Source organism: Phlebotomus papatasi, chromosome 2 (genome assembly GCF_024763615.1).
Source record: "Phlebotomus papatasi isolate M1 chromosome 2, Ppap_2.1, whole genome shotgun sequence".
NCBI classification, from domain to species: Eukaryota; Metazoa; Arthropoda; class Insecta; order Diptera; family Psychodidae; genus Phlebotomus; species Phlebotomus papatasi.
The window spans coordinates 22,377,516-22,405,472 of record NC_077223.1 but is presented as its reverse complement, the minus strand read 5'-3'; the positions used below and the strand labels follow the sequence as shown (position 1 = coordinate 22,405,472).

The following is a 27,957-nucleotide window of genomic DNA, read 5'->3' as shown; positions in this document are numbered from 1 at the left end:
GACTTCACCCTATTGTTCTCTCTGTTCCACTTCCCTGTAATTTACCTGATATTCTTTAGAGTCTCAGCTTTTGTGGTCCGAAGGGAAGACCTCATCAGATTGGAATCAAACTTTTTATGTTTTGATAATTCCCGCTAAAAATCCATTTTCGTGGCCGTCAGTCGATCCGTCCGGTGTATAACCACTTTTGGAAAGAGAAGGTTAAATGTTGATGGGCTGCTAGAAGTTGGTATCGTCAGATCGGTCAGATCCATATCATTAGCGGTGGCAGCCAAAATCCCGAAAGCCAAAATTCCGAAAGCCAAAATCCCGAACGCCAAAATCCCTAAAAGGCCAAAATTCCGAAAACCAAAATCCCGAATGTTCAAAATCCTGAAAGGGTTGAAATTATAAGTCGGAAAATGTTTAGAATAATTTTCTAACTGTGTTATCACACTTGCACATTAAAATTTTAATATGATTCACATTAATTGTCGCTGGTGAGAGTCCAAATGTGTAATTTGTGTGTTTGAATCATTTTATATTCAAAATTTGATCTATTTGTTGATAAAAAGGTAGACTTGGCCCGCAAAATTTGATATAAATTTATTTATAGCATTAATGTGAAAAATTAATGCGATTTTCACTTTAATTTTTTAATGTGAAAAATATTTATGCTTTAGGTAAATTTAAACTTATTTTTGCAGGCCAAGTCCACTTCTTTATCAATAAATAGAAAAAACCCCAAATATTGAGTGACTCAAAGACACAAATAACATATTTGGACGCTCACAAGCGACAATTAATGTGAATCACATTAAAATTTTAATGTGCAAATGTGATAACGCCGTAAGACACAGAAGATTTCCCTTTGCCTCCAGAAAGCGCGGGTGCAATCGTGGGAGTAGCTATGACACTTTTAAGAATTCGGATTTTTGGCTTTCGGGATTTTGGTTTTCGGGATTTTGACCGGGATCCCATTTTAGAACATCCCTAAATTCTGTTTCCCAATAGAGCAGCCCCTGTGGCATGGATCAATCTCAAATTTTAGTATGTTATAGCTGGGCGTAAGGCCTTTCGATTAAAAAAAAAACTTAAGCCTCCCTGATCCTTTTGACCCGAGCTACAAGGGATCAAAATATGAATTGAAAATGGTCATAATTCCCATTATTATTGTCAGAATTTAATAATCCTATGATCTAATCTGGGTTTATCACACTGATTTGATTAGGAATTCCATGGGACTGCCTATAGAAAGGCTATATAGGATTTTGTATTATCATTATGAAATTTAATTGGAAGCGGGGGGGGAAGGAATTCCTTTGATCGTGGTTATATTTTGGTTTGATATATTTTACAGCAGTTTATAGTTTAATCCATGAATTTGAATTAGCGTCATGGTGTGTGAATTTAGTGGTTTCTCTTGTGTCTTTGGTTAGTGGGCACAAGTATTTTCCACCTTTCTTACCCTTTGGTTGTACGATAAAGCGATGGAATTCACGTGTGTGTTTTTTTTTTGGGGTTAAACAGTTCTCCCATTCTCCTGTACACCCATAAGGTTAAAAACCAGAGTAGGTTTGTTAGCGTACAGTGATTTATTTATTCGACAAGCACATTAAACAAGGTTGTGCGGGTTTGAAACTAACTAAAGTTTAATGTTAGTACGCGAACGCGTGAGAAGGGATTTTGGTGGGAATATACACAGAGACACATATGATAGTACAACAATTTAATATAAAATTAATGTGGAATTTTGGCATATATGAAGTTATTATGGCAAAGTTAAAACCCTAAACTAAATTGGGATGAAAAGCACTATCGTCTGAGATATCCTTCAAATATTGCTGTACGTATAGTGGAAGTGTTTAAAGTTATGCGAAAATGTCATTATATACCGTGTTTGTGGTGAGAAAAGGACAATATATTAAAATATAATTAGAACACAGAAGTACAAAGTTGTTATATGTGGCATATCATTGTTACTTGAGTATTTTAATTATATTCACGAAAACGGGTGTTTTGGTGATTTAGAAAGCCAAGTGAAATTGAATTTTTGGGCAAAAGTCATATGCAAGACGTAGATAATAATCACGCCAAATTAACTTAATAATGATCTTATTTATGTCTTCATTTATTTTAATTCTTCTATATGCTATTAATAGACGTAAGATGAATAATTTCTATAAACAATTGACCAAAATAGAAAACAACGCGTGGAAAGGAAATTTAATTCACCTCAGATTTTCTATGTTCATTTTATTTATGAATGAATTGACAGTTTAAGAAATCTATTTAACTTAGCTCTTTGAGAATTACTACAATTTAATTTAGCAAATACTTTTGAAGTGAAAAAGCGCGTATTTGACAATTTATTACTCGAAAACGGCTCAACCGATCTTAATGAAATTCGGGTCAAAGTCGATATATGACTTATAAGCTTTAAATAAATATTTTCAGATTTTCCCTCTGAATGCTCCATCTGGTAGCTCCCATACAAACTAGCCATGTTTTAAAGTCATCGTACATTACAGGGCAAGAAAACGAAAACTTATTTCATTTAATGCCAAATCACAGGTATTTTCGGAGACTTTGGTGTATCTTGAACATATCACCCGAAGAAACTTATAGTCCATAATGTCAACTTTTTCAGATATCTTAAAGTAAGAGTTCTTAAGAAATGGGTAGAACTATTTTTATGAAACTTGTTTTTTTTTTAAATTACGGCATATCGTAAGTTGTTGGCGCCAAAGAACGTTTTCTAAAAGAGAACTGAACTCAAGGAACATTTTCCTAAAAGAAAGCGTATCCCTATCCCTCCATTTTTCTTGTATCCAGATTTTCCTCAAATATCCTCAAACATTCTTTAATTCCGGTAAAAGTATTGCCTCGATTGCATCCTTTTATCGTCTTTAGAGAAATATTCTCTTTAAAAAATGAGTTCGGGTTACTGAATTTCATGGGGTTGTAAATGTACCGTCACTAGAGAATTTTAACAAAATGTTCTCCAGTATAATTAATTAAAACATTTTTTCTCCACTGAGAATAAAAAGAGGATGCGATTAACTTTTTTTCTTCATAACTTTTACACTTTTTAGGTGTAAAAATATATCAACATTTTTTAATGTTAATTTTACACCTTTTTAAGGGTAAAATTAACATGAAAAAGGGTAACTTTAACCCCTAATACATCTAAAAAGGGTAATTTTTACACCGATTTCGGATCAATAATTCAGGGTAAAATTAACATTTCCGGATTTCTCTCATTGTCTGAATTTATTACTCAAAGTATTTAAATAACAGTAGCCGTACTCACTATGGCGTTGTTATCTCGTAATCTCCGTAATCTGTTATCTTGTTATAATTTTTCATTTATAAAATACATTACGAGAACATAACGAGATAACGAGATAACGATATTACAAGATAACAGCGCCATAGTGAGTACGGCTAGTATCTTTTAGGACCCTGCGATCTTCAGAGGTTATAACTCTTTTTTTTAAGAAGAATATCACTGCATAAGAGACGATTCTCTATATAATCCCTTGTTTATGAATTTGAAGAATGGTAAAAGATAAGGAAGATTTGGAGAATTGCAGGGAAAATGAAGAGTTAAAGATACGGTTTTTTCCAGGAAAATTTTCTTTGAATCCTTATTTACAAGTTATTCTTAAAAAGAGTCAATATACGATTAACCGTTATTATATAAAATGAGTTTTGCCAAAAAAAAATCATTTACAAATACAATTCTTTTACATATGTTTTATGCTTTAGTGCTCTTCCTACATATTTTTGGGGTTGGTCCCGGAACAAAAGTTGTTGCCAATACCTATTCGATGATCTCTCATTCGTGGCGAAAGGTTGGACCGTTTTGCCCATTGTCCTTTATGACTTTCATGACATTTGCAACGAGTTTTGCTTTGAGAAAGCGTACCTAACACGTTATACTGAGAAAAACCAGTGATAAGCCTAGATAAGTTTATGGTAGCTGAGATTCTTTACAGGCGACCTCGAAATGCGTGCAACTCGGGGAGCTTGAAACTCGAAGTGCTTGAAAATTCGATTGAAGGTTGAATTTTTGGGGGAAAGAATCGCGTCGAGCCAATTTTATCCATTTCGGTGGCCGAGAACCGTGTGTGGACCACAAAAGCTGAGATTGTAAAGAATCTCAGCTAAAAACAAGACTTTACTCTGAAGTAGAAATAATAGAAAACTCTAAAATGCGACTTTATGTATACTAATATTAAAGACAACATAACAATAGTATGGCATAAAACATAGAAATTATGATAAAAAATTATATATTTTTTATAAATTCGAAAGGTTTCACTCGAAATCAAGGATATAATCCTGACATCTGTCATATTTAAATCACAGTTTGCTTACTTATGTGAAGGAACTTTATCTGTATATTTCCTTTTCAGGAAATAATACAAAATTCATCTAATGGAAAATTTGCTAACGGATGATGGATTGGGCCCAATTGTTTTCTCGTTTGACTTTGAGAAAATGTAATTTTCCCCATTAATATTCAATTAGATGTATTTTGAGGAGAGGTAAAAAAAAGTATCATCCCCTTAGAGAAAAAAAGAACCGCATATACGGAAAATGATGCTAATTTGTGAAATTGAATTTATAACTTTGCAATTTGTGATGTTTTTCACCCACCAGGCGTCTCCATTGACAATTGATTGCATTATGATTGGTGTGGGATTGTTCTGGGGATAATTGGATACACAAGGCACAATGGTGAGGGTGCAAATGACATTTCTGGGGATTTCAGATGGATGTCTTTAAATCTCATATGTCATTTGGCCTTCCGGTGTACAATTTATAAATTTATGGCATTGTACGTGGAATCTGTGAGAGGTAATGAAGGATGAGGGATTGAAAATCCACCCTGGAAGTCTTGGTTAATTCTTGAGATATTGCTAATAGAAATTGAATAATTATTGCTCGAATTCCACGGAGAGAGCACTATATATAGTATAATACTTCCTCTATTCATCGAAACCACGAAATATTCATATCTATAAGTTGAAAGGCATCATAATTTGATATAATTTTGATAATATGAAGTTTTAAAATAATAAGAGTATCAGTTTCATTTTTCGGGCAGATCCCTAAGCTAATGCATGTGACTATCTAGAGATGTAGACCACTAAGATGGCTGAAATTTAGTCAAATCGTTATTTTGATTATAATTACTCTGAGCCGTCTCTTGGCTTAAGTCGTAAGTGTGTCTAGGGAATTAAGGTAAAGTGTCCTCAAGTCGACCGGTTCCTCGACTCGACCGGTGGTCAATATTTGAATGTTTGATGGTGAATTTCTATAAAATTGTCACTGATTCGTTTTTATTTATGGAATAATTGACCTATTAATGTTAGATCATACGCCAAATTAGTGCAAATATAAATAAATCGAATAAATAACTCTACCGGTGGAATTGAGGAACCGGTCGACTTGAGGGCACTTTACCTTACGTTGCTTTGTGAAACGGTTTATTAGTTGAACTACGAAAAAACTAAATTTATCAAAACAAATAATTAAAAAAATATATTCAAAATACACAATTAATGTCACGACTTCGAGCATTTAGTAAAGCTGCGACACCTTGTTCCCCATTTCTTTTCATGGCTCAATTGAAAGTACTTTATTTAGGGGTTGATTTTTATTACTACTACCTTTTTAATATTTAATACACTCCGAATGGTATTATCTTTTTTGATCTTTGCGCCAAATGGAAATATATACACGAAAAGGGTGAAATTTTAATTAATATTCAGTGAGCAGAATAATTATGCGGAAAATCGCATGATTCCAACTGATTTGGTCTTGTATCAAAAAAAATATTAAAATGCCAAAGTTCATTTGTGTGCAAAAGATACGAAAAAAAAATTAGTGCGAAAAAAATCTACGAGCTCAAAGGAAATTGGTAGTGAAGAGTGAAGAAAATTAGTGTGAGATTGATTATAAATAATTAAAATGATATTTATGCGGGACTGAGTGAGAAATTTCTTCGGTATTTTCCCACCTACTGACATTTTTGATTTCCACGTGGTTGGGGCTTCGCAGGAAAATGTTTTATGTTGAATTTTCTCGTGCTACTCAAGTATTTTGTACAACATCGCATTTAATTAGGAAAAAGAAAATGTATGTCGCTTAATTAGCCGTTCTACATTTAATTCAAACACTTCATAGTAGTATATTAAAACAAACAAAACAAAAAAGGCAATTGGGGGAAATTAGTGGTGCTGAAGGGAATCAAGTGAAGTTGAATTGGTATAATCCTTCGAAAAATTAGGCTCCAAGTAGAATTTTCGTCTAATATTTTAATTATTTGCACTCTGTACGCGATGGACTTCAAGTCAATTAAACAATATATTCTGGACAAATCTATAAATTGACTGTTTGATATTAAGACTAAACCGCGTACAATGAAGAAAATATGGATAATTAGTAAAAATTTAATTTATAGATTATTGAATCGTTGTGACTATGAAACGACATTTTTGAAAAGAATTATTAATAAAAAAATAATGTTTATTATCCAATTAAATACATTGTATATATTCAATAATATAATTCTCAGTGTAGATCATATTTAATATCATCAACCACACCACATTTGATTTGTTTGTGAATTTGGAGAAAATTTATAATTAGAAATGTGTGTATGCACTAAGTGTCATTTTAATGAAGACTGTAATTCATGCAAAATACCGTAGAAAGTGTACGTTAAGCAATAAGACTGAAAAGCTGAAAATATATTTGCACTAAAAGCGGGAAATTAAAATAGTGATAAGCCTAATTCAGCTTATTGTTAGTTGAGATTCTTATTGTAAAGTAACTTAAAGTGTATTTGAATTCGATTAAGGGTTGAAGTTGGGGACGTAATGCACTAAATTCGAGTTAAATTCGTGAAATAAATGTAAATTTTGTATTTATTCCAATATATTTGGAATTCAGATGGACTGATAGAAAGATAATAATAGGATGAAATGAATACCATAAGTCAGATTTTGGAATTTCGGTCTAAATGCTTTCTTGCTCTTCTTTATGTTTTTAATGGCCGTCGTTTCGATCCTTGGTTGGGACCTTCTTCAGGGCCTACATACAATTTTAAAAACATGAATATGACAGTTCAGAAAACGCATTTTAGATCAAAATCATACAAAATCATCATACATCAAAAACTGGGAGAAGAATTGTTGTAAACACAAATTTTGATATGAGTTTGTAAAAAATCTATTTAAAATGCGTTTTCTGAACTGTCATATTCATGTTTTAAAATTGTATGTAGGCCCTGAAGAAGGTCTCAACCAAGGATCGAAACGTCGGCCAATAAAAACATAAAGAAGAGCAAGAAAGTTTTTACATCGAAATTCCAAAATCTGACTTATATCATCCTAACGGTCGACTCTCAACATTGAAATGAATACCTATTGTTGGATAATGAGCTGGCGTGATGGATATTCTATGGGGACACTTCCGGTAATCGCCAGTGGAAATTTATTTCACCTCAAGAAGAAAAACAAATTTTCTGTCTTGCCCACTTTCGGTCCGGATGTGGACCTTCTTCAGTAGTCGATTAGACTATCTTTTTTGATTTCCTGAAGTTCGTTATTTTTGAAAAAATAGAGGATCATCACCAGCAGTAATCACTTGGGAAGGTTTGTACTAATAGATAATTAGTTTTCTTTCTACTTTTCTAAATTTTCTTTTTGCAATTGTGGCTTTGATGTGATTTGATTGTGGCTTTGATGAGAGAAAAAGCGCCTAATCAAATCGCATCAAAGCCACAATTGCGAAAAGAAAATTTAGAAAAGTAATTATCTAATAGTACAAACCTTCCCAAGTGATTACTGCTTGTGATGATCCTCTATTTTTCCAAAAATAACGAACTTCAGGAAATCAAAAAACATCGTCTAGTCGACCACTGAAGAAGGTCCACATCCGGACCGAAAGCTCTGGGCAAGACAGAAAATTTGTTTTTTCTTCTTGAGGTGAAATAAATTTCCACTGGCGATTACCGGAAGTGTCCCAATGAATACCTATTGACACTTTAAGATCTAATATAATATTATCATCGACACCCTTCCAGTAATAATTGGGATATGAAATTTTAACAGTTCTCTTTCATTAGAGGAAAAGGCAAAATAAAGATAAACGCTACCGCCCTACTTGCACTTTATTAGTTACGTTAAATAAATTTCAAAGCCGAAGAGGTGTTCTTTTGAACTTTTAGATCACATATGGATCAGAATGTCTTTTACAATTTTACTAAGATTATATCGATTACTCAGGAGACGTAGGTTAGTAGGTAGGAGTGAAACGATTGAGAAATCAGATAAAGGGTATCTTTGAAATGGCAAAAGGAATGGTGGGAGTTGGTGAGTAAATGTACGGAGTTACAATTTTCAACCGATAAACCTTTACCGTAAGTCGATATTTCTCGTATGCCTTAGACAGATTTATGGTTTAAACTTAGAGACGGTCTAGTGGGAAACTGATAAAAATGTAGTCTAATCATTATTTTGATGAGAGAAATCCGAAAAAGTTAAAATAACATTCCGGAAATGTTAATTTTACCCTGCAGTATTGATCCAAAATCTGTGTAAATATTACCCTTTTTAGGTGTATTGGGGATTAAAGTTACACTTTTTCATGTTAATTTTATCCTTAAAAAGGTGTAAAATTAACATTAAAAAATGTTGATATATTTATACACCTAAAAAGTGTTAAAGTTATGAGGAAGAAAAGTTAATCGTACCCTCTTTTTTTCTCAGTGTAATTATATTATAAGCTGTCTCTTGGATTAGGCCATAGGTGTGTCCACCGCAGTTTAGGTTTTATTAATGTAACCCAGCCTTATGGCTGGAAAAATTTTTCAAGGACCCATAATGTTCATGATCAAGTATTCATGAAACACATTTTTGGTTAGTTTGAGACCGATCGGAAGACTTGATATTTTCTGAGGATTATAGTAGTTGAAATGATTAAGAATCTAACCTAATATGAGTATCAAAAGACCTCTATAATAACACACTAATGGTTATGTTGATAGCAAAAGTACCCATTAAATACTCTAAAATAATTAATAGAGTCCTGAAATTATATATAAGTGAATTGAAAATAAACCAGATTCAGATTTATTTTATTAATTGCTGCAATATGTTCTGCTAAAAATTAACGTTTGGAAAATTATGGTTAAGTTTATTTTTTCAATGAGAAGGAAAATTGAGGAAATAGTCACAAGGGATAGAAAGTTCATTGAAGGCTAAAAATCATCCATAAATCATTTGGGGATTATGGAGAAACTATCCATACCTCCTATCCCTCCTATCATGAAAAAAAAGAACATAAAACTTTCTTCATGTTGTATGGTATTTTTGAGTGTCATCTATGAGTCGAGATATTTGAGTGAAAGGAAATTGTGAAAGATTGTTGAGTAATTTGATATAGTGTTTAGTAATTTTGTCCTTTGGTTGGAGTTTTCTTTTAATGCATTACCCAAGTAGCACAAATGAGATGTGAATTGAAATACAAGACAATAAATATGAAATTTAAATCTCAAATAAGTACATTTATTCAAAAAGAAAGTTTGAATCGCTAGTTTGGGGGAACTGGGGCACCTTTGAATTAGGGCAGCTTTAAAATACGATTTTTTTTATTTTTAAATAGAATAATTGAGCCTTATCATAAAGTTATTCACCTTCCTAATTTGTTTCGTAGAGTCGAATTATATCACAGCACTGGTAAAAATGAATGGATCACCAGGGATCTTTTCAAAAGAATCATGGCCTAAAAGGTTCATTTTCATCAAATCACTTGAATTGAATTGATTCTTCTTTAATGAATCACTTCAGTGATCCAAGTAAAGGATCACATTCAATGATACATTGAAAGATTCCTCGAATCGATCATTTCAGAAAGATCGATGTTCAAGAATGTTTTTCTGCCAACTAATAAAAGGAAAATAGCGAAAATGAGTTTTTAGGTTTAAAGGAATAATATAACAAGGCAGAATGAGACATTTTTGAGACAACTATTTTCAATCTTCAGGATATTACGCCAAAAAATATAGAAAATATGGGATACATTCGAATGGATCAAATTGAACATTTCAATTGGATCACTATTGCTATTATTTTCCACGAATTTTCTTACTAAATAAAACCATTAAAACAGTAAAAAATGTGTTTACTGTATTTGCTCATATAAGGGGAACGTGTCTAAACTAAAAAATTGATAGCTTTAAAATTTTAACCGTGATATTTCAGCGATTGAAAATTTGGTACGATATGTCAAAAGTGATACATTTGAATGGATCACTTGGATAATCACGCCACTTTTAGTGACGTCAGTGACAGTCACTGACACTCGCTGAGCGCATAAATAAACGGGGTGCGCTTGTCGTGGAATTTTTGTCCTTTTAGATATTTAGTGGCGCTTTTCCACAAATTATAATGTTATAGGTAAAAAAGTATTAAGTTTGGAAACTTGTAAAAACGTGAAAAATTTGCCAAAAGTGAGTAAAAAAAGCGAAAATTAAAATAATCCCCAGTTGCACGGATTTGTAGAATTCCAAGTAATTTTGTCGGTGTTCCATCCCCGGAAAGAGAGAACTTTCTGTTGATCAAATAGTGAAAAAAATCCTTAGATTTTCATTGTGTAAAAAGTGTTTTTTGTTCTACGTTCAAGCTTCGGAACATTTAGAAGCGCATATCTGGAAATATTTCAGATATATATGTTTTTCTTTTAATTTGTTTTGAAGGGCAAATGCATTACATTTAAAAAAGATTAAAAAGTCATCATTTTAAAAGTTCCATTTGATCAATTTTAGAGTATCATTCACTGATCCATTGAAAAGCTCCTCAAAGTGAACCATTCCAAAGTATCAAAATTTGATTCTTTTGCAATGGATCAAAATGATCTTTCAAAAAAGGATCGAAATGAAACATTTGAAATAATGGATCATATTTGATTCACCAAAAGGATCGCGAATGAATCAAAATGATCCACCTTTTTTTACCAGTGAGTAAGGATCACTTCCATTTAAAAATAGGAGAAAAAAAACCCTATTTCAACGGTTTCTCAATTAAAAAGTGCTCCTTTCTAGAGATGTGGCAGATGTTGCTCACATGAATTATAGCGTTTATGTGAAAATCATTCATTTTCAGTTTAAATGTCTTTTACACATTCGAATTCAAACTAAAAAATAATTATTTAATTTGCCATTCTCATTCAGTAAAACTTTGTCTTAAGTAGATTTTTACTGGAAGTCATGACTAAACTTCCAATGTCAATATCAATGTCATTATTAATTTGGTTTTTTTTAAAGTATCGTTAAAACAGCGTAATAATGTAACATTACATAAAAGTTCACCTTCTTAAGAGCAAAAAACGTGTATTTTAATAGGGTAACGCATATACAGTAGATAGTTTTTGCTCAAAGTAACTGAATTATTGATACGAAAGCTTTTCCTTTTAGGCGAGAGAAAACTTCAATCACAAGACTTACATACAGCTCAAACTCATGATAAAGTTTTCATGGAAATGAAAATGCGGCAATAATTTTCTTACACTACAATTTTACTTTATTCTGAAATAATTACGGTTAGTTGATAGTTTTAAAACTCAGCTAATAAGACTAAATATTGCATAAAGAAAATTTTAATATTTTAATTTAATATTTTAAAATCAGAAATATTAAGGTAGAGCTACACAGTAAAAAAATGTGTAAAATTTTACTACTATAATAGTGCAAAATCGACGATTTTAGTTGTTTAAATTAAAAATGTTTAAAAAATACACAACATTTTGGTAATTTTTTGTCACGTGATTGAAAATTACCACTATTATAGTTCTAAATTTTCAACAATATTGTTTAATTCGAAAATGTTGAAAATTTGACACCATTGTAGTGGTAATTTTTGACATTTTTACTACTATAACAGTGGTAAAAAAATTTTCAACAATGTTTTTGTGCAGTAAAAGTGTTGAAAAATTCTAAAAATTACCACTATTATAGTGTGAAAAAATACACAACTTTATGGTATTTTTTGTCACATGATCAAAAATTAACACTTTTATAGTATAATTTTTCACACTATTATAGTGTGAAGCCGTGTGTACACAGTAAAAAAATGTGTAAAATTTTACTACTATAATAGTGCAAAATCGACGATTTTAGTTGTTTAAATTAAAAATGTTTAAAAAATAAACAACATTTTGGTAATTTTTTGTCACGTGATTGAAAATTACCACTATTATAGTTCCAAATTTTCAACAATATTGTTTAATTCGAAAATGTTGAAAATTTGACACCATTATAGTGGTAATTTTTGACATTTTACTACTATAATAGTGGTAAAAAAATTTTCAACAATGTGTTTTGTGCAGTAAAAGTGTTGAAAAATTCTAAAAATTACCACTATTATAGTGTGAAAAAATACACAACTTTATGGTATTTTCTGTCACATGATCAAAAATTAACACTATTATAGTATAATTTTTCACACTATTATAGTGTGAAGCCGTGTGTATTTCAACCAAAGTTGTTGAATATTTAAACAAAAGTTGTTGAATTTTTACACAAAAGTTATGTAAAAATTGTTGAATTTCCATTTAAGACTTATACTTCAGTCGAGATGCATTTCGATGAGCAAAGGTCATATAGAACATCAAATATTTATAAGTATAATAAATATATCGTAAAGATTCGAGCATCAGATGTAAGCATCTCACATTAGGGGGGATCCTGAGACAGCAAAAAACATTCCATATGTCTAAAAAAGCAAAAATTCAACAAATATGTAGAATTCAACAATTTTTGAGTTTACACACAAAAATTCAACAATTTTTAAATTCACCAACTCCAAATTCAACAACTTGAAATTCAACAACTTTAAATTAAACAATTTTTAATTAAACATTTTTTCCAAATTTAACACTATAATAGTGGTGTGAAAGATTACACACTATAATAGTGGTAATTTTTTTTACTGTGTACCTCAAATAAGTTTATTAATTTTAAATTAATCTATTAAGTGATTAGTGTTATCATACCTTCAAACACAAAGTAAAGGATTATTTTCAAACATTATATTAGACTAAAAAAATTATTATTAGACTAAAAAAATAGAAAAAGAATAATTTTTTAGATTTTTGTATAACTAAACCTATCAAGACCGGTCAAATTGACCGGTTTAAAATTTTTTTTTTTAATTAACAGACATTTAAATGGTACAATGTCGCTATTAAACTTTATGAATTTCTTAAAATATTCATGTACTTCAGTGTTTAAATTTTATTTATTTTTATTATTTCCAAGAAAAAAATTTTGTGTATCCTACCTACCGCGACCGCGGTCTGACATTTGACCGAGCGCGCTAGGAGAAATGACTAAAAAACAGTCGGAAGATTTAATGTTAATGAACAGAACTCGAAAAATAACCCTTTTCTGAAGTTGGACAAATTTAGGGGAATGTAGGCATGGTTCGCACAGAGTGAACCTTCAAACGAAGCGAATTTTCTCTTTGTTTGCAAAGAGCTGACCTGCCATTTCTCATCTCGTTTCATGAGCTTAATAATGATCTATCTTCTGGCTAAGAAATGACGAACTACTAGCTTTTTTAAAACATAGAAAAAAATTTGCGTTGTTTGAAGGTTCACTCTGTGCGAACTATACCAACATTCCCCTATAATTCAAGGTTTCGCCACCAGAGTGATGGAATAGCATTGAAATTTTAACAAATTCTAGATTTTAAAAAGCCTTAAAATCTGAGAACAGCAAAAATGTTTCTATTTGTTGTGGATAGCTGCAAGGAAATGCTTTTATTTGAGGCTTCGCACACACTCTGATTTCCAATAGTTGATATTTTTTCTATATTAAATTAATGAATTTGACCTATTTTTTCAGAAAATGTGTGACTTAAGATTAGTTATTAAAATATATTGCCATAGTTCAGATGATTAATTAAAGGAATATAGGAAAAATATTAAGTATTCGAAGTCAGAGTATGTTCGAAGCCTCAAGGTGTTCCTCTTTATTTAAAAGTAAGAGTGATAGGGGAATGTAGGATTGGTTCGGACAGAGCGAACCTTTAAACGATGTGAATTTTTTCTTTGTTCGCAAAGAGTTGACTTACCATTTTTCATCTCGTCTCATGACCTTAATAATTATCTATCTTATGCCTAAGAAATGACGAACTAGTTCTTTGTAAACAAAGAGAAAATTTGCGTTGTTTGAAGGTTCACTCTGTGCGAACCATGCCTACATTCCCCTACCAACCACAAATGATTTATTTGAGGATATTACAAAGTACTTGATATTATTTAACTAATTATTTTTGTTAAAATTTCGCAACTTAAGGGAGTTCTAAGGTATCCTACTGGAGTGCCTTATTCCTATTGATCACAAATTGGGTCAAGCTATAGCTTAAAGGTCTTGTCTGAGGTGAATTAGTAAAGTTTTGTATAGACATAAAACAATGAAATCTCTGGCCACAGAAGTGGATTTTCATGATTTCGCTGAAAAGTTTATTTTACACCGAAAAGTTTTATATACAATTTTTATTGCTAGATTTTTATAGATGACTATAAGCAATAACATCTCTTGATTAAACTTTTGATTTTCACTGAGGAAAAAATTAATGAGATGTTCGTTTTAGTAAGATGTTGCGTTTAGGTATTTTTTTCGGGAAGAAAAGGTGAAAAACATTGTGAATTTGGGGACATTTTTCAAAATTGCTGCTGTTTTTCTCCCCAAAACATGCGGTGCTTTTAGAGAAACGTGCTCCGAATAAGTGTATTATTTTATAAAAGAAGAAATCGCAACATGTTGGTGTTCTTGCAATGTTCTCTACTTTTCTTCCTGTTATTTTGACTGTTTTTTTTTCCCTAAAAAAACTTCTATTTGATTTTTTATAGAATGAATTATATAAATTGTATTTTTTTTTGTTTTATTTTTAGACTATCATTGGAAACAATACAGCAGATGAGCCAAGGAGAAAAAGACACGATTTGGCCAGACCAAATCACATTCTTCTATTCACAGTCATCAATCCTCTTTATCCCATCACAGTGGTAAGTCTATTTTATTATGTCTTTTTTTTTACTATTCAACTTTTTGTCTATATTTCTTCATTTTCTATATCAAAGAGAAAGAGAGAGAGAGAGAGGGGTTGAAGTAAAAAGACAAAGAGACAAAATTGAAGAAAATAATAACAAGTGAATATTTGGGAATAGAAAACAATTTGGGAGGATGGCAAAGAGGAGAAAGTATAAATGGAATTGCAACATATGTTGGAAAATTCTTTGTCCTATGGGTATTACGGAGCAAGTTTTGTTTGAATTCCTGAATTTAGGTTCCACTCCAGATGCGCGAACCTTTCCTTTTATCGCTTTTATCATTCCCAAATTTTACACTGAGTTAGTTTTGCTTTTCCTGAGTTAACTCTATTCAAAAATAATTATGTATCACACCCCATAATTTTTATCTGTTCGCAAGATTGTTAGTAGGGGAAGACTTTCAGGCTTCGCACATACTGAGGTTTCGAACTTCGAACTCTTCACATTTTTCTCATATTCTTTTAACAAATCTTGCCTATAACAATATATTTTAATAGCTAGTCTTAAGTCATACATTTTCTGAAATAAAAAAAATAAGTTAGATTTATTAAAGGATTACTTGAAAAATGTGAAATAGTATGTGCTAAGCCTGAAAGCCTTCCTGTACTATACGAAATGCAAGGTTTTCGAAAAATGCCTATGAAATTTACATACATATAATATACTATTTCTGTTTCTTTGCACAAGTCTTATTGAGGGTATAGTCTATTTTTTCTTAAATAGAACATTTTGAGTTACACGGAAGACTGAATTGGTTTTAGTTCACTTGGACGTGACCCATATCTTTTTGAACCGACATTTCTCGAGAAGTTCAGGGCTCTCCTTTTAATTTTACAGAACTAAAAACTTAAGGTATTACTTACGTTAATTTAACAAAAAATGTTTTGCTAAATTAACAAGAAAAGTTTGTCAAAAGGATGTCCTTCCATACCGAATATGGAAAAGTTTTGTGAAATTAGCGGCCTAGTGAATCTTGTTTAAAGTGTGTCAAAGGGATGTTTTTTTTTCTATAAAAAATGTGAGAAAAGTTTTATCAAATTCGAAGGCTACATCATTTGATCCTTCAGAGTATATTTGTCTAGTCATGCTGTGAAATTTGTATCAATATATTCAAAGTAAAACGGTCAAAATTTGAATTATTTTTGGGGATATTTAGCGTGAGAAAAATAGTTCGTGTTGTGACGTCAAAGAAAATGCGTAAAACTTAAGCTAAATTTCTTTTGTTTAATGTGTCAGAAAAATAGGGAAAGATACTTTCGGCTAATTTTGATTTATGTCCCCATAATTAGATTTTCTACATGAAACATCTTCATTTTTTTTCCCTATAAGAAACTCTGTAAGATAATTTCTTGGACGCTTTCTTGTTTCTTTTACTTCTGAAGTGTGATATCGCTGACGAAGTTAAAAAGAAGGAAGTTTAAGTGAACTTGAAGTTTTAATTTATCATGGTTTGGATTTTTTTTCAATCTATATGAGTCTTTTCCCAAATATCATAGTTATAATTTATAACAATTAATCTCTGCCAGTTTTATGGGTAAAAAAAAACTTAGCTATCCTTGTCTAAAAGCGGAAAGCTCAAGGGTTGTATTGCAGAATTAATTGCACTCTGTGTAATTATTAAAAATGCTATTTCGATTACACTTACCGTCTTTACCGTGTTTGTGCTGGGTGAACTTTTCTGGGGGTGGCTAAAGTTTTCTCTGACTCAATGTTATTTCTGAGAGACCAAGAGTAATAAATCAAAAACATAAATTGGAAGACTTTAGATGTTTTCTCGAGAGAGTTAAAAGCTTCGCTGCAATGTTCTTATATAATTTCGTTTTTCTTTGGTGATACTAAAATGAAAATGTTACGATTGTTTAATAAAGACAGTAGCTTTTCAACGTTTTTGTAACTTATCCATTTAGTTTGATTATTGTCAGTTTTTCTAGATGCAATAATTGTTAAAAGTACTAATTAAGTTTTTTTTTTTTAATATCCAAACAAATTAACAGTTTTTGGCAGAGGAAACGAATTGGTCACTAAAAATTTGAACAGTGCAGTGGATTAACAATCATTTTAAACCAAATTGCAAATGCTAAACTGATACCCATTTTGTTAGTTTTACACCTTTGTCAATATGTTACTACAATTATACAATTACCTGCAATAGTATACGAAATACCTTTAGAATTCTCCTGCTCAACTATGCCCATCTTGTCTGCAATATATGCTATGTACCTGTTATATTAAAATAAGAAACCTTTTAGCAATCTCTCCGTCTTCTCTCTGACTGTGATAATGTACTCTATACGTGTAAGGAAGAATAGGGTTATGATCGGGTTTGAGTCGATTTTTCCTATTTTCGTTTTATCCTTCAGGAAATTTTAACCTTCAATGAATAAAACACTTGAGACTTTCAACTATTACTTTATTTTCACTTTGATAGCTTTAATTATTGATTTAATAAAAAGAAATTAATTTAAGAGCTAAGATAAGAGACGCTTGATGATGAAGAGCAAAAATCCAAGAAAGCCAATTATCGCTGAGTCGACGGATTGACAACGAAACAAACATTTACAATTTTATTTTAATACTAACCGTTTAATGCTCGTAATCCATAGAGAGAGCCGTATATAATGCATTGTCTCGCTAATTGTTCGTAAAAACAATTAGAGTTCGTTTAGAGGTAAAACGGTTAGAGATAGCGACTTGGAACCTTTGGGGGACCTCCCCGAAGTCGACTCAAGGACGCCTAACGTGCCCCATACGAAAATATCTTTGAATCATTCCTAATAACGATTTTTCAAGGTCAGTTAAAAATGCTATACAGAGCGTATTTCTCAATCGAATAGGGTCACGTTTGGGCTCGTTAGAAAGGTCTTGGAATTTCTGACTGAATCGGATTCAATTCGGATTTTTGCCTAAAAATTAATTTTATTAATACTAAGTTATTTTGTTGAATCTTTTATGTGATTTATAAATCGGTTTAAAGCGTTTGTGAACTGCGTTAAATGGTAGATCATGCGAGAGATTTTTTTAGGTATAGCATCGAAGTCATAGTAACGGGTTCGAGTATTCTGTAATCCGTAAAGCCTTTGGTGCTCTGCCACCGCTCTTTACCAAAACTGAAATGAATAAATTCATCCGAAACCAATGAGAATTTGAAGCTTTATTTGCTTATTTTAGAACCTTTTACTGCTTGATTTTTTTAAAGTCACCCTTATTTAAGAAAGTATTCAACTTTGGAGTTTTGCTATAAAGTAGATCAGTAGGGGAATTCTGTATCTGTGTGAGAATGTCATATGACAAATTTAAGAATTTTTATTTGGTAAATTTGGAGAATTCAATTGAAAATCAGATTCATATCACTTGCTAAGAGCTTCATCACTAAGAAAAAAAAAGAGGCTGCGATTAACTTTTTTCCGTCATAACTTTAACACTTTTTGGGTGTAAAAATATATCAACATTTTTTAATGTTAATTTTACACCTTTTAAGGGTAAAATCAACATGAAAGAAGGGTAACTTTAACCCATAATACACCTAAAAAGGGTAATATTTACACCGTTTTCGGATTAATACTGCAGGGTAAAATTAACATTTCCGGAATGTTATTTTAACTTTTTCGGATTTCTCTGTCAGTGATAGAGCCTCTTTCAATAGCTATTCGATGGTCTCTGGCCTTTAATGTTGCCTTATCCTAAATTTATCACTAAAATTTGTCACAGGACATTGTCATATCGTTACAGAATTCCCCTGCAGGTCTTCTTCATAAGTTGAAAATCAGCTAAGTATTCGGATTTACACTATTTAAATTTTATGAAGTATCGTTAGGTTCTCGTTGATAAAAAATAAACCATCTTCCCTTGTATTATGATATCTACAACATCAACAGAAAAGTTAATCAAGCACGAAAAGTTGCGGCAACTTTAATAATTCAACAAGGAATTGCTCGAAAGCAAATTCGAAATTAGATTTTCAGCCATCGTATTCGCCAGAGAGGTCGAAAAACGTTTTTTGAATCATATAACTTTTTATTTTATTTTCTCCCCACGGATTTTCCAGTCAACCTGTCTATATTATCTCTCCACAAAATTTAGTATAGAATTAAAAAATAAAAGGAAAAAATTAGAAATTGGTTTTGGCTTTCTTCTATGCAATAATCAAAAATTTGTTTTGTGTTTCGAGTTTTTATAGCCATCAATTCCGCTCTCTTTAATTTTAAATATATCGGGGTGAATACGGGAATTAATTTTCTCCAGAAAATTGGTAGAATGTTTGTTTGAGAGACTGAAAATCGATTTTTGTGGTGGACGCTTTATAAATTTTCGCTTGGAGCTAGAATTGATTAATCACAGTGTTTAGATGGCAAATTTCAATTTGCCATGAGACAGATATTGCACACCCACACTTTAAAATCAACCTATAAGCATAAGTATATATCTGTGTGTGTGTGTGTATTGCTGTACTGCAATGAAATGATAAAGTTTTGATGTTGGAAAAAGCAGTGCAAAAGTTTCACTATTTGACACGAAAGCTCTTTTTTTTGTTCTTTTTACTGGAAAATCCTCTCCAGAAATGTATTCCAACCGGTGAGGCTGAAATTGTCACGAGATGTTCAGACTGAATTTTCTCAATGTAGATAGTGTGAAGTACTCCTACATTAAAATGCACTCTCTCTGAGTAGAAGAGGGAAAAGTATCTCTTCACCGCAGAAAATCAAAGTTCAACCCTTTCGTATTTGAAACCACATTTTGCTCCCAGGAAAAAGTGAACTCTTTTTTTTTTGCATATTATTGAGGTTTTCCATGAAGGATACAAAGAACTATAAGTTGCAGAAGACGTATTTTATTTATAGTATTGTTAATCTCAAAAAATGTGTTATCATGAGATTTAATGAAGGTACACTTGCGTTGTATCAGGGGTAAGAAAAAAAATTAATTTAATGATGAGATTTATGAAGAAATTTTCGCATTATGAGGGGATAGCAGAAAAATTTATCTTTCATATCTTGTCTTCATTTTTTTTGCCAGGGAAAAATTTCAGGGAATTCCAATAATTTTGGGCTCTTGCGAGATAAGCCTGGATCTTTTATTATAATTCCCCTTCTCGAGATATATTTTTCCTTGGTGAACAACAACATGTCTGAAGATAAATGTTAATATTGCCAAGGGGACATGAATTCGTGTGGAAATTCCAGACAATCTATTGACAAAAAAGTTCAATTATGACTACTGGGCGTAGTGTATTATTTAAATAATTTCTGTTAAATAACTGACATTGTTAATTTTACCTCAATGTTGGATTACATATCAAAAATTGGGATGTTTTAAAGTACCCAAAATAATGTTAAAGTATGTTTTGACTTTCCTTAACCGAAGAAGTAAGATCATTTTCTTTAGACCAGACCTGTGCTCGTTAAAAACCGTGTAATATCGGAAATTTTGTGTTGTTAATTTTAATGGAAATTACAGATAGCCATAGTGGTAACACTAATCCCGCTCATTCACGGTGCCATGATAAATATTTTTGCGCCAAGCATAACAGAAAGAAAAACTCGTATAGAAAGAAATTGTCTTCTTGATATCTTTGTCGGAAGACGGATAGCTGTTCACTACACATCTTTTAACTTGAATCTTGCGGAAATATGAAGAAATTTAAAGAAAATATCATTTCAAATGACAAGCTTCCTAAATCGCGCAATTCAACTGTGAGAGAGAGATAGAGACATAAATAACTCACTTTACAAACGTTTGGCGGCGCTGCGGTTGCGAAAAATCACTAAAATGCGACAAAATATTTTCTTCTCTATTTTATCCTTATTAGCAGATCGTGTCCCTTCTTGTGATATGTACTTTTGCATTCCTTATTAACCAAAATAGTGTTGTACAAAAGGGTTTTTCTCAAACCTATCCTGAATTTTGAGACAACTCAAAAGAATATGAGTCTTCCAGCTCAAAATTTCATCTTAATGTTTTTGTTGTAATATCGACAATTATTCACAATTTACCCAAATAACTGTATTCAACTAAATTAATAAAAGAATTTTCTTGTGAAAATGACTTAACTCTAAGGAATTAAACAATTTTCACATTAAAAAACCTCTCATTTTCTCTACGTGAATTTTCGCGGCATTTCGAAAGATGCCAACAGGCACCACCACATTCTCTTCGGCTTTTCTTTTAGCTCAGGCCTGCTTTAGACTGAAGAGGTTTAAGCAAAAGATCAGGGATCATCCATAATACGTCCAAAACAACATTTTCTTGTTTGTCTTACTGTATCCCAAAGGGACAAAACGACATATTGAAATTGTCTTTTCTCCAAGTTCATCATCATTTTCAACCGCTTATCGCTATTGGGGTCGCGAGCTTAAGATATATAGGTTGGTAGCACACGGCCGCCAATCCCCCGCCATTTCTGGAAAGTGTTCACGGTCAATCTTGGACTTTATATGAGGCAATTTTTGAAAAAGATAAAATGTGTTTATGATACCAGAAATGATTAAAATTACTATTTTAAAGTCTTCTAGGACGTTAAAACATAAAAATATAGTCGAGCAAGAACTTTATAACAGAATTCTAACTCTAATTGATAATACAGAGAAAATAAAATATCGCTACAAATTTCCAATTCTATTTCTCATTAATTGAGCAATTTTCTTTAATTTTTTATACGAAAGAAATGTCTTTTGTAGTTCTCAGCTAATTCTCAACATAAATGGATCAATATATCGCCTTAGAACATGTCGTTTTTAGTATAACAGTTTTATAATAGTATTTTGAAATTTTGAATTGTCATAATACTACAAAAAATTGTAATATCTTGCTGAAAACATTCTGAAAAATATTATAAGAATTAACTTTAGCGTTTTTAAGTACTTAAAAATCACTGAAAGATTATTTTTTTTTAAAATTTTTTTTGTTAATGAGTTTTTAGAAAATCTACTTCCCAAAATTTCGAATTTTATCGACAAAAACAGCTACAAAACGTTTTCAGTGATCGCTTTAATTTAATTCTGATTAAAAAAGTAAATTATTGGACACAGGAAACTTCTCTGTGTGCTTGCGTGAAACTGCCCCTAATAAAACCACTGGTAAATTAATACAATTATGTTACTTCGATAGATAAGTGCAGCGGTTCAGAAATTGTTGAAAATAAGATATTATAAAAAAAAGTTTCATTTTATTTCAGTTTTATAAAATCAATTACAGAACTCAAACGAGAAGCGTCACGAAATTAATTATTTTTATGAATATGGGTATCAGTTAGCTCTTCAATAATATAAAGGTTTTATCCCATTCCTTTCAAAAGGATAAGAAGAATATGCAAAAATTGAAACTGCTCCGTCGTTAAATTGCCCACCCTCCCCTACTTGAACTTCTTCACCCTTTTTCAATGAAACTCCACTTACATGTAAAGTGCATTGTACAGACTGTTGAGAAATCTCCATTACCTCCGACTTATACAATTTAATTTACAATTTCAGTATAATTTTGATAAAGTAAATAACACATTTGAGTATAGACCATGTAAAATTCTAATGAAGTTTTTTGCCTCTTTGAAATAATGGTGCTATTATTCTAGTGAAAAATGAACATGTTTCTGAACATCTTTTTTTTTAAACTTCACTGCTCTCAAGTGTTTCTACATAATCGAATTTTGTTGTATTGGTTCCAGTCCTGACTGTTTAGTGGTTTTAGAACACGGCGAAGACTGGGTAAACAGTCGAGACAGGGATCAACACAATGAAAAGTCGATAATGCAGAAGCACTTGAGAACAGTAAAGTGGTAAAAAGATCGTCAGGATAAATATTTCCCTTTTAATTTTTATTGGAATAGCACCATAGGGGAAAGTACTCTCCCTTCGAACGTTCATGCCTTCGAATAATATGAATTTACTTTTCGTTTTCCTAAGAGACTTACACATTTCTATTAAATATTAGTTAGGTTATCATCAATTATTGATAATTATGTGATAATCATGTGCAAATCTCTTAAGAAAAGTAGAATAAATTCACATTATTCGAAGGTATGAACGTTCGAAGGGAGAGTTACTTTCCCCTAATGCTTGCTAAAACACAAAAAAGTGCACGAAACATCTCCATTTTCCTCTATTTTCAATTTCTGCAAAGCATTTTACTCATATCTCAATTAAACTCTTGCTGGTTCTGCAGGGATTATAAATATCGAAAAGTTTGGGTGATTTTGAGTATTCATTATTATTACATTATACGTGATTAAATCGAGTAATTAGATAAATCTCAGAAATAAATTTTCCTGAATAATTTTCTTTAATTAAACTTTTTCTGTCTTCACGGTTTTTATGCAAAAACATTGTGGGGTTTATTTCAACCCCTTTGGTGCAGTGAATTAATTAGTCATGTCATTCTTCGGAAAAGCACAAGGATAGAGGTTTGTGGTGTAGGTGGTAGAATAAGGAAAAAAAACTTATCTAAATGTGCTTCGTCAGATAACGTGAATAAATTTAATTAATTTTGCGCTACTTGAACAATTAACGCGGAAAAGCAATAAATTTTGGTCCATACCCTTATGTTCCTTGGTTGCTCCTTTATGATTTCCTTTGGTAAGCATGAAGCAGTAGGAATAATAAGTGTTTCAAATGAGTCCGACATTTTTTTTTAAAAACATTTTCATAAGAAAATGTGTACTATTTTTTCTACAATTAATCGTTAATTTCATTCATCAGCACTGAGAAAAAGTACACATTTTTTCATTAGTTCACTAAATCATCTTGGATTTCAGTGCATTTCACCATCTCGCAATTTCAAATCACTCTCATTTTCCTCTGTTGATGCCGAAGATGCTGAAGAAATGAAAAAAAAAATAGCGGAGAAGAAATTACCACTTGATCTAGTTTCACTTTTTCCATATTATACTCTTGCCAATTGCGATGGTTTTTTTTTACCATCATTAATTGAAGTTTTTCTATTTGGTTCTTTTTTCGCAAAGACTTGCAAGAAAAATTTCTTGTCTTGAGGGTAAATTTCACTGCAATATACAGTGTGAATTGAAATTCCAAATTGAAAAACTGGAAATTAGTATCTGATATTATGAAAAAAAAATAACGGAAGAAGTTAGTTTATGTCTATCAGAGAAAGTGATTGAGCGTAAGACATGCATATGCCCTAATAAGTAGTTAATTAGGGGAATTAGCAGCACTTATAGAACACAAATTCCCTAAATGTCTGTCAGAAAGATAATTTTCGAAAGTTGTTTGAATAAATTGTTTTTAAAATTAATTCTTATGATGATTCTATGTAACTAGCCTTTCGAATGGACCCTATTTTCTTTCTTTTGTGTACAATATATTAGTCCTTTCCAAAATGCATGTAATATTTAAACAACATTCTTTTGTTTGATTTTTTTTAATCATCTCAAAGGTTTCAGTGATATTTCACACTAATATTGACAGTTTCCAGAAGTATTACGGACCTTCTAGATCCCATTTCAACGATGAAGTATCAGACCACTCCAATCTTCCGAAAAAGCATCAGTCAATTTTTCACTGTTTCTTGTTATCTGAATCAGACTCTTTGTGTTCTTGGGGCACTGTATCTAAAGATATCTAACCATTCGCTATTTTCATCTTCGTCATAATCATTAAAGAATGGTGCTATACCAATGAAAAGTGAACATGTTTTTTAACAGTTTACTGTTCTCAAGTGCCCCTGCTTGATCGACTTTTCTTTGTGTTGGTCTTAGTCACGGTCGCTTGGTGGTTTTAGAACACGGCGAGGACTGGTGAAAATAGTCGAGACAAGACGCAACACAAAAAAGTCGATAATGCAGAAGCACTTGAGAACAGTAAAGGTCTGAAAAATTTTCGGGAGAAAGATTTGTTCTATTCTTTTTTCATTGGAATAGCACGAGAATACTTTTTCATGAAGTATTTCGCGATCTGGATAATTCACTAAATTATCATTACCTTTAGTTTAAGTAATTTATATTGGAACTTCTATACTGTTCTTTTTATATTTCTACAAATAATTATATAAATGATCAATCAAGAAAATTACAAATGCAAAATGTCAAATTGCAATTAAATTAGACTTTCCAGGTGAAATGTTTAATGGTGTTATTCTAATGAAAAATGAAAAGGGGTAATTTTCTCATGAACATTTTAAGCACTTTACTGTTCTCAAAGTGCTTCTCTACATAATCGACTTTTCCTTGTATTGGTTCGTGTCTCCACTGTTTTTCCCAGGTCTCGTCATGTTCCAAAACAACCAAATAGTCATGACGGGAACCAACACAAAGAAAAGTGAATTATGTAGAGAAGCACTTTGAGAACAGTACAGTCAAGTGTGCTAATCCGGGCGCTTCGCTATCTGGATCGTTTATGACTAATCCATTTAAAATAACATTTTGATTTTTATTTCCGTAATATAGTCGCTACGGTAACATAATATAACTATTCATCTCTGAGAAAAAGCAAAAATAATATTTTTATCCATTAAATAAGTGAGTGTAATCGACTCATTTCAATCTTGTGCCAGCTGGGTTCTTCACTAAAAATTTTCTAGCAGTGACATTTTAGCTATTGACAGCTGGTTGATTTATTTATTGTTTTTTCCTTGTGAAAAAAGTATTTTAAATCCAAAGGTTTAATTAAAAGTGAATTAGCGAAAAGGCGACCCAGTTAGTGCATGTTGACTTATTTCAGTATTATCATTATTTTATGAATTTTCTTTAATATTTTTGATATTTTTTTTTATATTATGTTTCTGAATGAAACAGTTTATAATTCTATGGATTTAGAAGTTGTATAAAGGAATTTCATTTTTCCAAAAACAAGCGTTTAAGTAGCACTCTACGGAAAATGATCCAGTTACTCCACCTTACTATAAAATATTTAAAAATGCTCATGAGAAAATTACCGCTTTTAATTTTTCATTGAAATAGCGCCATTATTTTTTATTATAGAAAAACTGAAAACAAAATTACAGCAACTATCACTGTGGTTCATCTTAAGTGTTTAAAAGTAGTTCCATAAAATTTAACTATTATCCTTGATCCTTAAAAGAAATAAGTGTTTTACTTATTTGTCCCTCAAAGGGTCAAATTTTTTACGCATTCCACCAAATGAAATTTATGCTAAAGAACTTTCAGAAATAAATGTGAGAATTTTTCTTGAGTTCTTTACACGCAAGGGGTAAAACGGAAAAGCCAATTAGTATTTTTTCCCCTTCTACCTTGAAATTTCAATTTTTTCTTTTAGATATTCATGCTTAGATAAATTACCGGCACACTGTGGGAAATTTCAAGTGTTGCATGAAGTTAGGAAAATATTTTAATTTTATATAACAATCTATACTGTGTGTTTTGGAAGAATTTCAAAGTATGAATGATAACAGCAACATGATCTTTTGAGAGGGTTGTTTTTACAAAAATATTGTTCTGTACGTTCTATATGTGGTTTATTGCAATAAATTTTGTTGTCAAATTTTCTTATAAAGTGGTATTACACCTTAAGCTATATAGAACAATATGGGGTTGGGAAAAGTTTAGAATTTTCACATATCACCCCATATATTTTGATAAATTGTCTCTACATTGCTTTTGGTCTTTTCTGTCACATAAAATTTAAAATGTAGGGTAAAGGCTCATAATTTTGTCCAGTCTGCTTATAAGCATCGATATTCTAAGTTTGAAGTGCGATATTTTCAATACTAATTTACTTTTTATGTTACTGTCTTTTCAAAAGGGTTGTTTAGAAACTTGGTAAGGGTTTATTGTCTTTGTTTTTACTAAAATTAATTTTAATACGTTTAAAAATGAATTGATATGTTGAGGTGAATTTGATTCGAATTTTGGACAACTTGGTTATTAATTTGGACAACTTGGTTATTAATTTGGACAACTTGGTTGTAAATTTGGACAGTTAATCCGCCTCAACAGGATGCCCATTGTTCTTCATTTTATGAACCAATCTTACCAAATCCTCTTCCTGTTCATGTAAGGGAAACGTAGAATTTCACAAGAAGCCCGGAAACTTTCCATATCATTCATTAATTGAGGTGACTTCGGTACTCCAAGTACGTGCAGATTCGCTCATTCCCTGGCCTTTCCGAGAGCCTTTCAAGGCTTTTCTCGCTACATCTCTTTCATAGAGATGATGCTGCTTTGTTTCTCCAGGCATTTGTCCAACCTAGTCATCACAAAAGCTAAAACTTCACGAAATTTCGTGAGAAAAACACCTGTCCAAAATAAGGAGTATCACCTCACTGGTAAATGTCTTAAAAAATTTCCCATTTTTCACACGAAAAATCTAATTCACAAGGCAAATCTCACTTCAGGTCAAATGTATAAATCACCATTAACGTGAATCAACACAATATTCAATGAATATTCAATAATATCACTCAAAAAAAGCGAAGAAACATTGTTAGTACTTCACCACAGCTAAATAAGACTGAGGTAAACACGAAGTTCTGTCATATTTCTCGTAAGCAATTGCTCACATTGAATTTTCAACAAAGCAATTTCAACTCAAATCATATTCAAAATTTAACGTATTTAGTATTAAAATCTTCCAAAAGGAACAAATATTTAGATAGATATCATCATTCATTAAATATTGTAATAAAAATCCATAATTTTAATCAATTTATTTTTACTGTCCAATTTTAGCCTCAAGGTGTCCAAAATAAGAAACTGGACAAAATTATGAGCCTTTCCCGTACTATGTTATTGAGATATTTATATTTTGTAAAAAAATATTTTTAATTCATATGTAAATGTTTCCGTACAAATTTGCCATTTTAAATGAGTGAAAATTGTATGCTATTCAAATAAATTTATAGATAGTGTTATATTAATTTTCCTTTGCACAGTGATGTGGTTGT

The 27,957-nt window shown here is 31.3% G+C and overlaps 1 protein-coding gene across 3 annotated transcripts in view; it reads left to right on the top strand.

Annotated features, from left to right (window-relative positions):
- The window catches only part of LOC129803029 (heterogeneous nuclear ribonucleoprotein L), a 260,754-nt gene that overhangs the window by 29,559 nt on the left and 203,238 nt on the right, over positions 1-27,957 (top strand). For all 3 annotated transcript variants that reach the window (XM_055849343.1, XM_055849342.1, XM_055849341.1), the window contains exon 2: positions 14,953-15,066. In XM_055849343.1, coding sequence (XP_055705318.1) covers positions 14,953-15,066 — 114 coding nt within the window. The remainder of the gene's footprint in view (positions 1-14,952; positions 15,067-27,957) is intronic.